Source organism: Pezoporus occidentalis, unplaced genomic scaffold (genome assembly GCF_034315485.1).
Source record: "Pezoporus occidentalis ecotype Australia unplaced genomic scaffold, CSIRO_AGI_Poc_V1 ctg138, whole genome shotgun sequence".
NCBI lineage: Eukaryota > Metazoa > Chordata > Aves > Psittaciformes > Psittacidae > Pezoporus > Pezoporus occidentalis.
This window is the reverse complement of record NW_026913188.1, coordinates 1,949,015-1,961,693: the sequence shown is the minus strand read 5'-3', so window position 1 is coordinate 1,961,693 and position 12,679 is coordinate 1,949,015. Positions and strand designations below refer to the sequence as shown.

Sequence of the window (12,679 nt, the reverse complement as noted above, 5' to 3'; positions counted from 1 at the left end):
ACCACAGTGTATGACATTCAGATTAAGGACATGCTGAACTTCAGACTGTGAGGAAATTTTTATTATTGGAAATGGTGTTGAGCAGCTAAAATCTTAAAAGGCTGCGTGAATCAGCAACCATGCCTGCAAACAGAAGAGCACTCATCGCTCAGATTCATGCTCTCCTGTCATCTTTCAGATATACTTTCCTGTTTTTAAGTTTTATGAACTTTATCTCAGATTTCCAGAATTACTTTTATGGGGAAAAACTTTTTTAAATAACAGTGTGGAATGTTGTATTCATTGGCAAGTATTTTCCTCCTTAAAAATAAAAAGAAGGGGAAAAAACCCTTACGTACTTGTGTTTTCTCCTGACAAAGCTTCATTTTAAGAAGCTGCTCTTTCTCACTAAAACACTGGTTGAAAAATTCACAGCCAGGTGTATGTACCCAGGATACAAACGGTCCAGTCCCTTTCTCCTCCTGTTTCATCGGTGGCATTGTGCTGTTCCCCTTTGTGCCCTTGCCTCGGAATGTCTGTGCCACACTGAATTTGAATTTGGTGCTGAGGTGGAGCAGAGCACAAGGCAGCTACCAGCATGAGGCCCGTCACCACTGGAAGGCCAGAAAAAAGTTCTGGGATGGGCAGAACCTTACGTTTTCTTACTAACCAAAGTGGGTGTTCTGCATTTGGAAAGTTATCGAGTGTGTAAGGGAGAAGGTGCTTGGGATTAAGGGTAATTGTGAAAGTAAGATATGGCAGCTCAGTGACTGTCTGCAGGAGTAAATCCCAAATTTCCAAGAGTGGAGATTGCTTTTGGTTAACAGGTATGATTAACAAATTTTGCATTGTATTTTTCAACGTATTAAACATTGACTGCTTCTGTATCTCTCTTTGAAAGCATTAAAAGAGAACAGCTCAGAGGTAGTTCAGCCTTTTCTAATGGGTTGTGGAACAAAGGAACCAAAGATCACTCAGCTGTGTCTAGCAGCCATACAGAGGCTCATGTCCCATGAAGTTGTTTCAGAGGTAAGATCAGCCTTTATATAAATACATAAATATTGCAGTGTGAGAATACTCAAACTGAAGGTGAATGCTTTTTTTAGGAGGCTGTTTATATTATTATTAGTGTAGTCTGCAAAATATTTCACTTGTATCTGTTTTTAAAAAATTGAAATCTAAAAGAAAACATTTTTGACCATTAAAAAAAAAAAAAGGAAAATTAAAATTAAAAAAGAGGTGATAAAATGTTAGTGACCTCTAGAAGGAAATTAATGAAAATTCCGACCAGTTCATTTAGTTTGCATTCTTACACTGCAGGAACAGAACATGTCCGTGATGAATATAATTCTGCAAGTTGTATTCACAAAATTTCCTCTGTTTGATAACATTATGTATTATGTGTTTTTTACATTTTAATTTTAAAAATAAGATTAAATGGATGCACATTTCCTGCAACTGTCAATGTCATGACATGTTATGGTACTGCATATATAGTGTGTTAAGAAGCTGGTGAAAATAATACTGTGCTTGCATAATGTAAAATTACACTGATTTTTCTTCAATATGAACACCTTTTGGAGTAAAAAGTCTTTGTACTGCTTCTTTTGTATTTTCAAGTAGAAAATAAAGTGCGCATTTTAATTTGAAATACACACTAAGAGGTATCTGCTGTCAGTACTTTAAAAATACCTTGGGAAGCTTGTAACAATGAAATCGGCTTTGTGTTCTCAGTGTGGTCCCATGGTATAAACAAACAAGCAAGTACAGTTATGAAATGCATTTATGACAGTGCTGTCCTTTTATGTGTACACATGATATACCAGTATGTAAGCATCTTAATTGTTGGCAAAAAATTATTTCTTTGTAGGCTGCAGCAGGAAACATTATTAATATGCTTTGGCAACTGATGGAAAATAGTCTTGAAGAACTTAAATTGCTCCAGACAGTTCTTGTACTTTTAACAACCAATACAGTTGTCCATGATGAAGCATTGTCCAAGGTAAGAATTTGTTAGTGACAACTAAGTACATACAGTATAGTACGTGCAATATCCAAGAGGAAAAATAGATAAATTTTACATGTGAAGCGTTTGTAAATAATGGAAAAGGAGGGGCTTTCTTAATTCTGTTGTGTCCCTGTTGTCTTGTGTCTATACTCTGAAAACAGGATTTCTTCTAGCTTCATTTTCAATTTGTTTTTTAATTCCTCCATAATAATACCTTTCTTTCTTTATGTCCAGAGATGTAAGGTTGTGTTGTAAAATTTCAGACTAACATGGGGATACCATCTGAGCAGAGCCCACAAGTCATTTACATGAAAAAGTGGCAAAAGAAAATTCTGAATCTTGTATGCTTTAGAGCATGTAGCGCTGTGGCCACGTGTGGTTGAGGTTCATGCAAGTGCAAGAACATGGAATAAGAACAAAAGAACAAGAAATACAGGCTTCACTATACATACAGATGTTAATTTTCAGAATTCATTATAGAATAAGTATTAAACTATGCGTTTGAGGTAATACGAAATCCAGTGGAAAACAATATTCAGGTCACTGCCAGCACAATGACACATTGAAAATATGCACTTTAGAGAGGAATAATAGCAGTTGAGGCAGCATGGTTGTGAAAGTATTGTGATTTTAATGTAGGTGAGGAATGGCATTTTACCTTTGAAGTTGACTGACCTTTCTGTGATTAACCTTATAATCCAAATATCCTTTTGACATTAATGTTCATACACCTTGGTTTATGTGGTTGAGTACTGTGTGTTTCTGTATGGTAATTGTAGTTTTATTAGCACTTCGTAATATCTTCAGTTAATACCAGTTCTAGATTATCTTTGTAAAGGATTAGTAAAGAGTATTTGGCCAGGATAATAAAACTTATTCTGGTTCTTCAAATTTAAAATGATTAAACCAATTTTTTTTCAGGCAACCTTTTGACAAACTAGTGGAAAGAATTCCTCAATCAGCTGTCTTGACTCTTAGCTAAAACATGAAAATATATTGTTGTAAGGTGATCTTTTTTTATTTTTTTCTCTCCCTTTCAGGCAATTGTGCTTTGTTTTCGATTGCACTTCACAAAAGATAATATCACAAATAACACTGCGGCAGCTACAGTGAGGCAGGTAGTTACTGTTGTATTTGAGAGGGTGGTTGCTGAAGATGAACGATACAAAGGTGGGCATACTTCTTACACTGCTTGCTTGTGTTTACCTTTTTTAAGTAAAGGAGTAGTAAAATGTTTATAAACATTATAAAAAAAATCAGTCATTAATGTTTACTGTCTTCTATAAATTTACTTGTATTCAAACAAGATGTAACCCTTAGCCATTGTGTCAGTCCAAGTCAGTACATCGGTGTATGAAACTTAGGTATTTTTCAAGCTGTGAGAACTGGTCTTCGCATTAGTATTCTGAAGGACTTTGAGGTGAACATGTTATTTATGGTGAAGGTAACTTAGATTAGAGAGTGTGAAATACACATCAGTAGTTTTGAAGAGAGCATTTACTGGAAAGAAGTGATTGGTATTGAGGATCATTGGTATTCAAGCTAATGTTTATTTCAGTAGACATGAAAACTTGCAGTAGAATTACCTGGCCATTCTCCTAGAATCTTTTTGTAAGAACACTTAGTTTGTACTTGATTTTCAGCAGTTCCTTTGTTAACAAAACTGGGGTTTATTTTCCCACAGATACTATTGACCAGCCAGTTGCAGTTCAAGGAAATAGTAACAGAAGATCTGTCAGTACACTGAAGCCATGTGCTAAGGATGCATATATGCTTTTTCAGGTATTGGGGAGCATATGCTTATACATTTGCAGTTATGATTGGGTGTTTCTACATCTCTGTAACAAATCTCAAAAATTTGCTATTGGCATATTGACAGGGTGTTTAACCAGAGCCTCAGGCTTTCTTACGTGCATTTATTGTAATTGGCTATGGTATGTGTATCACAGGGAGGTGACTGGAAAATAAAGAAGTGGCAGCCTAGGAATGTTTTACTATACATCTTAAATAACACCTAACCATGCATGTCTGTGTTAAATCGAAGATTCTTTTTTCCGTGAGCCAAATACTGCTACTGTAAGTCAGTCTTGATTCTTGTGCCTTGGTATTGTACATTAAAGTTCTGTATATGATGAATAGTAGCAGTTGTACTCAACACACCAGTTAAAGTCTTCTTGACTTAGCAAATTTACTGGTCTTGAGATATTTTTGAGGGCAGGAATGAACACAGTTGCTACAAGCATATCAGCAAACTTTAAAATTCCTTTTTAAAAGTTTTTGCTTAATAATTTAAGTAAAAGAAGTATTTGGGGAAAAGCTGTGTTGAAATTGGACAATTCCTCATAACAAAAGAGGGAGAGAGTGTATTTTGTTGTAGACTCAGTAAACTTACAGCAGTATAGGACTGTGCAGAGAATGTAAATGTTATTGTATTTCTTTTCAAGGATCTTTGTCAATTAGTTAATGCTGATGCTCCCTACTGGCTTGTGGGTATGACAGAAATGACCCGGACATTTGGCCTTGAACTTCTTGAGTCAGTCCTTAATGACTTTCCACAAGTGTTTTTACAAGTGAGTAGTTCTTGGAGGGAAAATAGGAAGACTGTTCACATGGGTATTAAAATCTACACTTCGTTAACTCCTCTTTAATTTACCATGAGTACTACTTTTCAGAAGGACTTGTAGCTTTTACATGTTGGGGTTTTATGACAGAGAAATACTCTGTGCTTTTTGTGCACTTTTTTTCTATTCCCATATACTTGATTTGTGTTTGTGCATTTTGTAGAGCATGTTTTACTGTTTCACTATTTGTTTTGCCATTTTAATCTTCTCCAAAGATGCATTTTCTGATCTTGCATGATTTATGACAGCTGTTACTTAGTTTATGGCATTGTTATTTCTACATAAACATTAACCTTGCCCCACTTGCCAAACAGCAAGAATCATGACTAGGAACTGTGAAGATCTACTACATATAAATGCACCATGATCCTACAGTCATGCATTTTAGGAGACAGGAGCTAAATTAAAGAAATAAATATATAATGAATAATGTATTAGCAGCATATTTCAGTTTACAAAGTACAAGAAGAGGGATGCAGGGTACAAACCTGACCATACCATTTCATTATGCTTTTTGGTAGCTTTACAATGGTGTATGCTGTTCTTCCTTTTCATTTCCTGAGTGTGTAATTTATACCAAGATTTACATAACTCAGGGTGCTTGATCATAGCAGCAGACATAAGTAATGTGCATAATCAGAGCTACTGGTAGAAATTAAAGGTTATCTGCTTAAAATTTGTTCTGTTTTCTTTTTCAGCATCAGGAATTCAGTTTTCTTCTTAAAGAAAGAGTATGTCCTCTTGTTATAAAGCTCTTTTCCCCAAATATCAAATTCAGGCAAGGTTCCAGCACGTCATCTTCCCCAGCACCAGTAGAAAAACCATACTTCCCCATCTGTATGCGTTTGCTGAGAGTAGTTTCTGTTTTGATTAAGCAGTTTTACAGTTTGCTGGTAAGAGTATGTTCGATTTTTCTTTATACAATTCCATTTTTCTGTGTATACGCCAGTCCTGTGGTCAGTAATAGTATTAATTAGTTCTTGGGAACTGTTCATATATACTGAAGGAAGAGAAGTCTAAATATTCTTTTCTTCTTCTGTGTATTTGAATTGACATGTATTCTACATGTGTGATTTTATTAAACGTGGGCTTGTATAAATTCTCAGGGTAGATTAGCTGTTATATTTTCTGTACTTGACTGCCTTTCAGTTAAAGTTTTGGGAACCTTCTGATTTTATATGGCTTGCCTGCCTTTAGATATTGTTGATTGCTTGTTAATACTTGCTAAGAGGCTTTTGACTTGTGTTAGCAAACGCTGTTGACAGAATGTGCATGAAAACCATGTTTAGCTGTTTTTACTTCCTCAATTTTAGATATCTTCTAAAGAAGAATTTTTCTTTTTCCCATTTAATTTTTTACTCTGACACATGTAAGGACTTCAGTGCAGTGTCTTTGAGGAATTTAACTTCTTCAGTACAATTGCATGTGTGGTGTCAGCTTGACAAAAATACTATGATTATTAGTCATGTTTTTAATGTAATTTTTAGTAAGTGCTTATTGAAGGGATTTTTTAGATCCTGTGCAAAACTTGCTGGGATAGGACTTCTAGGATGAAATGGAAAGTTTTTTTAGAAAACATCTCTAGGAGGCTTTTTATTTAATGGCTATAAACTGTATCTTTTAGGTAACAGAATGTGAAATCTTTCTGTCATTGCTGGTTAAGTTTCTGGATGCAGACAAACCACAGTGGCTGAGAGCTGTTGCAGTAGAATCTATTCACAGGCTTTGCGTGCAGCCTCAGCTATTAAGGTATTAAATATATTGAGTTTCACTTTTACATACAATTTAAGAAATCCTTTTATTTTTATCTGGTGGAAAATGCTTTCTAAAACAGTGTAAATATGTAGAAACTTAAATGCAATAAACTCTCTAGGATATTTTTAATAAAGCATTAGACTATGCTTATTATCCAGGAAGGGCTGAATTACCGTTACTTGAGTGTTCCAAACCCTCTTACCACTATCAAAGGAGCATTTACCTAAAACTAAATATGTTAATTTACCTAAATATTTGCAGTTAAAATGTGCTGTAAGCCTGCACGTGGGAGGGGGGCAAGGAGTTGCTGTTAAAATATGCTTTTAGTTCCTAATTTGTCAAATACTTACTGTATCTTCTAAAATGCTTTCCAGGTCCTTTTGTCAGTCGTATGATATGAAGCAACATTCCACTAAAGTTTTTCGTGATATTGTGAATGCACTGGGGTCCTTCATCCAGTCACTATTTCTTGTACCAAGCACAGGGAACACATCAGCAACACCAAACCAAACTGGTAAAGCCTTGTCTTCACTGTAATCCTAATTTTACTGCATCTTGTAATAAAAATTCTGATTTGATTCAGTATATGTGTTTGGCTTGATACAGTTCTGTACTTCTCTGTTCACTGAGGTGGAAAACCAGCTTGAAACAAACCAGTGTTTTCAGGTCTGGTACAACAGGTGATTTGTCTTGCGGGCAAGATGTAGCTCCCAATCAGCAGTGCAAAGCTTTTACAGCAACCAAGCTCCTTGGTTCACAACTTTTCTAAGGGAAATTCTGAGGAAATTATTTCTTATTTGTAACAAATTTCTTTCTCCTTGGGTGGGGATGTCATTTATGGCAGTGTGCAATGGAAGTAGTAAAACAGTGTTTGCTTCCTTCTGGAAGGCAATCACTAATTCTTCTGGATGTTCAGGGATGAAACTGGCCTGGGGAAGCCAAGGGGTAAAAAGAAGGATCTGTGTTTTACAGATTATTTTTGCTTTTTCTGTAATGTGAAAACAGGGACCTTGCAGATCATCTAATTCGAACCCCCCTGCCATGGGCAGGAGCACCTTCCACTAGATCAGGTTGTTCAAAGCCCCTTCCAACCTGGCCTTGAACAATAATACCTTATACTGCTGTAGTTGGCTTTTGAGGTTCAGATTACAGCAAAGTAGTTGTTTTGTAGGAGAAGTTGAAAGCCGCATCTTCCAGAGCTTTTTACCTCTTCTTTTATACTGGTGTAATGTTTACCACTTCAAGGAGTTACATTGATATAAAAATAGTTGTATATATGTGATTGCTCAGTGGGATCACAGAAAATTACGCCAGTCTAACTGTGTTAATAGCAACATTTGGTTAACTACTTCTGTTTTGTGGCATGACTTTGTTGTTTCAGTCTGTTAAGCTTTACTGTGTTAAAAGGTTATGCATAGGTTTCAGGGTGTATTGATATTGCCCACATTAATAGTTTAGTCTCACTATATAGTAGAAGCGAGCACACCAGTTGTTATGTTGATGTATTAGGTGCTAATGAGTTCATGTGGACTCTGCCTTTCTCTCCACATTGTCTGTGAGTCTAAACATGTGATACCTACTCTTTGTAAGTACAGACCTCCTCCTATATGTAGGAAGTGTATATATACAGAATTCCTTGTCCCTTTATCTGCTTTTCTTGGCTTTCTAAATTGGAACCAAAATTTGTTCCTTCCTAGCTGTTGGTTGGCATGTTGTCAGCTCTTCCCTGAATCTGTTTGTTTTCTCCTATCTTGCCATGGAACAGGTTCAAGCAGCGCAGTTTTCTTTCCGTCTCTTGTGTCTTTTTCATGTCTGAAATCTTTAAAGTGTATTCTTGGAATGCTTAAGCTCTCTTTCCTACTAGATGTTCTAGATGCAACTATCCAAATAATGATAATCAAACAATAGCACTAAAATATATATTGTTTTATCAAAACCAGTGAAAGTTTAGTTCTTCTGCAGAATGTGATGAATGCTGCTGTGTCTTTCTCAAATATAATTTATTCTGACTGAAAATAAGGTAGTCATCATCAATCAGCTGTGTCTTTTAAACTGATTACTTTGCAGGTAAGATCGTGTTTCAGACAGCAGAGGGAGCTCAAAAATAGTTTTTTTCTGTTGGTGATGGTTTTTATTACTGAGCAGGGTGAATCAGCTTCATTCTGTATCTCAATTTAAAAACTAAATACATAAAAAGGGTGTTGGCTGATCACTAAAATTAGATGGGTTAATTTTATCACTTTGTTTTTCTGAGCAGGAAGCAATGCATCGGGGAATACTAGCTCAGCACAAACTAGTCCAGGAGTGGTTGGAATGAGAGGAGGTGCAACTGTATTACCTGCCTTTGAATACAGAGGCACTTGGATACCTATCCTGAATGTAACAGTACAAGGCAGTGCTAAAGCTACCTAGTAAGTACCTCTACATTTTTGAAAATGTATATGACAGATATTTTTATTTCCAGCTTGATGGTTTAAGGATTTTTTTATTACTGAATATCGAGGTTTTCATTTCAATGGCATTGAGGTATGTTCTGGATTTTCTTATTGTCGGTGCCATGAGATGTTCTGATTTCTCGCCATTTTGCCTACATGCTTTGAATTCTGATCCAAATGTCCCCTATGGCTTTAGCATCTGTTGGATTATTTTTATTTTTTTTCCTACCATACTGTTCCTGTATTAACCCTTCACTTTTAGGCCTCACTCCAGTGTATAACAGTTTTAGCATACTTTTTGCTGGGTTGTATAATGGCAAACATGAGTGGTATTAAGCAAATGGAGCATCACTGGGAGTGAAAAAAATAGCTTTCTTCAACCAGCTTTACTCTATTTACAGGTTTTTTTTTTAACAGGATATTGTGGTAGATAATGGCCAGGTCATTCCAAACAATATATTGACATATTTACAAAGGTTAGTTTGTGAGTGCTTATTAGAATGACCAATTGTTTTGTCATGACTTTGTGTAATGGAGATCATGTTCTCTGTTTAAAGCTGCAACTACTACACTTCTTTCAAAATAATGGAAGTTTTTTTTCATGTCAGTCATGACCCATGAAGATAGTAAATCTTTTCCAAGTTAGAATTGCCCATGAAACGTGAGCATACTAATATTCCATGAAATCAGCAAATAGCCTGGTTCTCAATACTTTTTAAAGATAGAAAATCCTTTTATCTGCCTTTGTGTTGCAGCATAAGTTCATTCTCAGATTTCAGTAGTTTAACATATATGTGTTGACTTGACTTCTTGTTCCAGCAGTGCCATGAATGTTATTTTTAGCTTATCTGACTATGCTTAGGAAATGCAAATTTGTGACAGAGGTGAATGAAAGGTTCATGCTTTGGCCAGCTACTACAACCTACTGCTTTCCTTCCTTTCTTTTTTTCTTATGTGCTGTTCTTAACTGGCGCAGGAACATTGTAGCATCATCACAGTCTCTTGTGCTATTCTGAACTTGCTTATGTCTTACCTTTGTGTCTATCCAGTGACTTCATGATTCCCACTGAGTAATGTTTGGGTTTTTTTTGTCTTCTGTGTAAGGTTATGGAACTGTCACTAGAATGTCTTGTCAGCAGTTTTTTCTCCTATCCTGTACTTTTGTCTGCAGTCCCTGCATGTAAGGAGATGACTAATTGTAGATTTGAGTCACATCCTAGCATTGATTCTGTCCTACTGCTGCCATTAGATTTTCATACAATGGCCACATCTTGCACTTCTACGCAATGATTTAATTTAGATACGACTTTTATGAACAGAGCTAGTAGAGCCTTTTTGCCAGTATAGGCCTGAAACTTCCCAGACCCCTATGCCTTGTCTTCCTCTTTACACGAGGAACTAATTGTTTTCAAGAGGAATACACAAAGTCTATAAAAGCGATTAAGAATTTCAATTAGAACTCTGTATATACACACACACACACACACACACACACTTATTTGTAGATACAGGGTGAAATGCTGACCATTTGATTTACCTATACGGCCTATGCCCCCAGATATCTAAGGCAGCCATCTTCAAGAAGGTAGGGTTAATAACTGCAGTGTTACATATGTGAGAGAAGGAAAATCCTTTGTGTAGAAAGGAGTGGTGACACTACCTTGTGGAAGTGTTTTTGATATACTGTAGCTGGAATGCTTAGTCTTTTTAAGAGTAGTTTGTAGAGGAAATTAGGAAATAGTGTTTGTTGGTAAAGCAGGTAGTTTTTGTAACAGACTGTCTCCCCTGTGGCAGCTACAATCTGTTTCCTGTTGGATTCGTAACTCGACAGATCTTCTGAAGAGGCAATGAGGCTGCAGTTCCAGCACAGTGATTTTTTTAATTGATTGCATAGTTTTTAAGCAGTGAATCATGTAGACATTTCCGTTTTATACAAATAGCTTCCGTTCTTTACCTATGCATTTAGGTAATGAATATTTGCTCAGATATTATCTACCTATGACAGGCTTTTCCAGTCATGTAGATTCAAAGATAATGATAATGGAACATCTGATTTGTTCTTAGTTTGTTACTAGTGTGTTCACACTGTCATGACTTTCTGACCTATTTCCTCTGTTCCTGTGTAGTTCTGTGTTGTTCCTGTGTGTTCTTCTGAATAGTTTCTGTTGCAGTGGTTTTAAGTAAAATAATAATAAAAGGAGAATAATTCATTCAGTGATGCTTGCTGGATTGCCCAAGGAAGTTGTGAATTCTCCATCCCTGGCAGTGTTTCAAGGTCAGGATGGTGTCTTGAGTGACATGGTTTAGTGCAGGGTGTCCCTGACCATGGCAAGGGGATTGGAACTAGATGATCTTAAGGTCCTTTCCAACCTTAACTGTTCTAGGATTCTGTGATTTACAGATATAAATACTGTACTTGGAGTTTGTTCCCTTTCATTTAATTTTTATTTAGTGACTCATTTACTCTTTTACTTAATGACTTAATCAAGAAAGTTTTGGTTTTTTTCTTGAATTGCTTTAGATCTTGAAGGGTGGTATTTGGAGCCTGTTTGTACTTAACATTCATCTGGAATCTTGTGTTTTCTTGTTGTTTTTAATCACAGTGGTACTGTTACACACTTACTTGTCATGCTTCGATTTTTTAGTTTGGAAATGTTGGACAAAGTAGAGCCACCTACGATTCCCGAAGGCTATGCCATGTCAGTGGCATTTCACTGTTTACTGGATCTTGTCCGTGGTATCACAACCATGATTGAAGGAGAGCTGGGAGAGGCAGAAACAGTCAATGAAACCACAGCAGAGACAACTTCATTACCGACACAGTCTTCAGAGCAGCAAGACTTGCAGTCTGTATCCAACCAATCAGAGAAAGATCTAGGTATTTGAAAATGCAAACACTATTTAAATACAGAAGGTTTACATAAAGCAAGTTAAAATACATGCTTTGGTGCTTAATTTTATTGTTTCTAAATCGTGTGTAAAAACTTGTAATGAAGTGGAGGTTGATTTTGTTTTGTTTTGTTTATTTGTTTTTTGTGACAGAACAGCAGCAGTCTCTAAAAAAAAATACTTGATGTACTGCTTCTTTCCTATATAGCACCTTAGCCATGGAATCCTTACGGTCGACTAATACTGCTTCACATGTGGGATGTAAAAAAAACGTAACAGGCATTCTGTTCTCCAAAACTACTGTTCTGCCTTCTGCTTAAAGCTGAGATCCAAGGTTGCAAGAGACACCCTGACTGAGATGAAATGTGGCAGTTAAGCCCACATTATAGAATGTATTTCTAGAACAAGATAAAAAGATGAACATTTTAATGGAGAGATTTCGAGTAAGATTGAAGTGCTTAGGGGAGAACTTCTGTAAGAGCAGAACAAATAGAAATTGAGATGTGTATTTGTGCAGCATATGAGGAGTCTGTATATGTACTTACAGAAAGACTAATGTCTCAGGAGGGATTTTGAGTTGTGTATGAGTGAGAAGAGATGGCAGTGCTGCAGGTTGTACCCAGGAGGAGAGGAAAGGGACCTGTGCCCAGCACAGTGGAGCTATCCATGGTGCTGCAGGCATGAATGCACCGGCCCAGCCTAAGGTCCTGGCGTGGCCTGGTGCAGGGAGGGAGGTGTGGAAATGATACTGGCAGGTTATAGGGCTGTATTTTTTTCCTATTAAAGTAAAGAAATAGAAAATAAAGAAGGTGGCAAATTATAAATACCAGGGGAGAGTATTTTTTCCTTTGCAGCAAAATGAGTTTCTTGTCCCACATTTATGTGCTACTGAATGCATATTTTTTACAGACAGAGATTAAAAACAGTTATCTATACCTCTGTTAGATCTTTTGGTATAGTTCAGAATAAGTTTTGCCTTGGTGACATCTTTA

The 12,679-nt window shown here is 36.4% G+C and overlaps 1 protein-coding gene across 5 annotated transcripts in view; it reads left to right on the top strand.

Annotated features, from left to right (window-relative positions):
- The window catches only part of MON2 (MON2 homolog, regulator of endosome-to-Golgi trafficking), a 69,083-nt gene that overhangs the window by 18,194 nt on the left and 38,210 nt on the right, over positions 1–12,679 (top strand). For all 5 annotated transcript variants that reach the window (XM_062609503.1, XM_062609502.1, XM_062609501.1 and 2 more), the window contains exons 3-12: positions 881–1,008; positions 1,850–1,981; positions 3,028–3,157; positions 3,672–3,769; positions 4,432–4,557; positions 5,307–5,501; positions 6,233–6,357; positions 6,738–6,877; positions 8,621–8,774; positions 11,444–11,676. In XM_062609503.1, the coding sequence (XP_062465487.1) occupies positions 881–1,008; positions 1,850–1,981; positions 3,028–3,157; positions 3,672–3,769; positions 4,432–4,557; positions 5,307–5,501; positions 6,233–6,357; positions 6,738–6,877; positions 8,621–8,774; positions 11,444–11,676 (1,461 nt within the window). The remainder of the gene's footprint in view (positions 1–880; positions 1,009–1,849; positions 1,982–3,027; positions 3,158–3,671; positions 3,770–4,431; positions 4,558–5,306; positions 5,502–6,232; positions 6,358–6,737; positions 6,878–8,620; positions 8,775–11,443; positions 11,677–12,679) is intronic.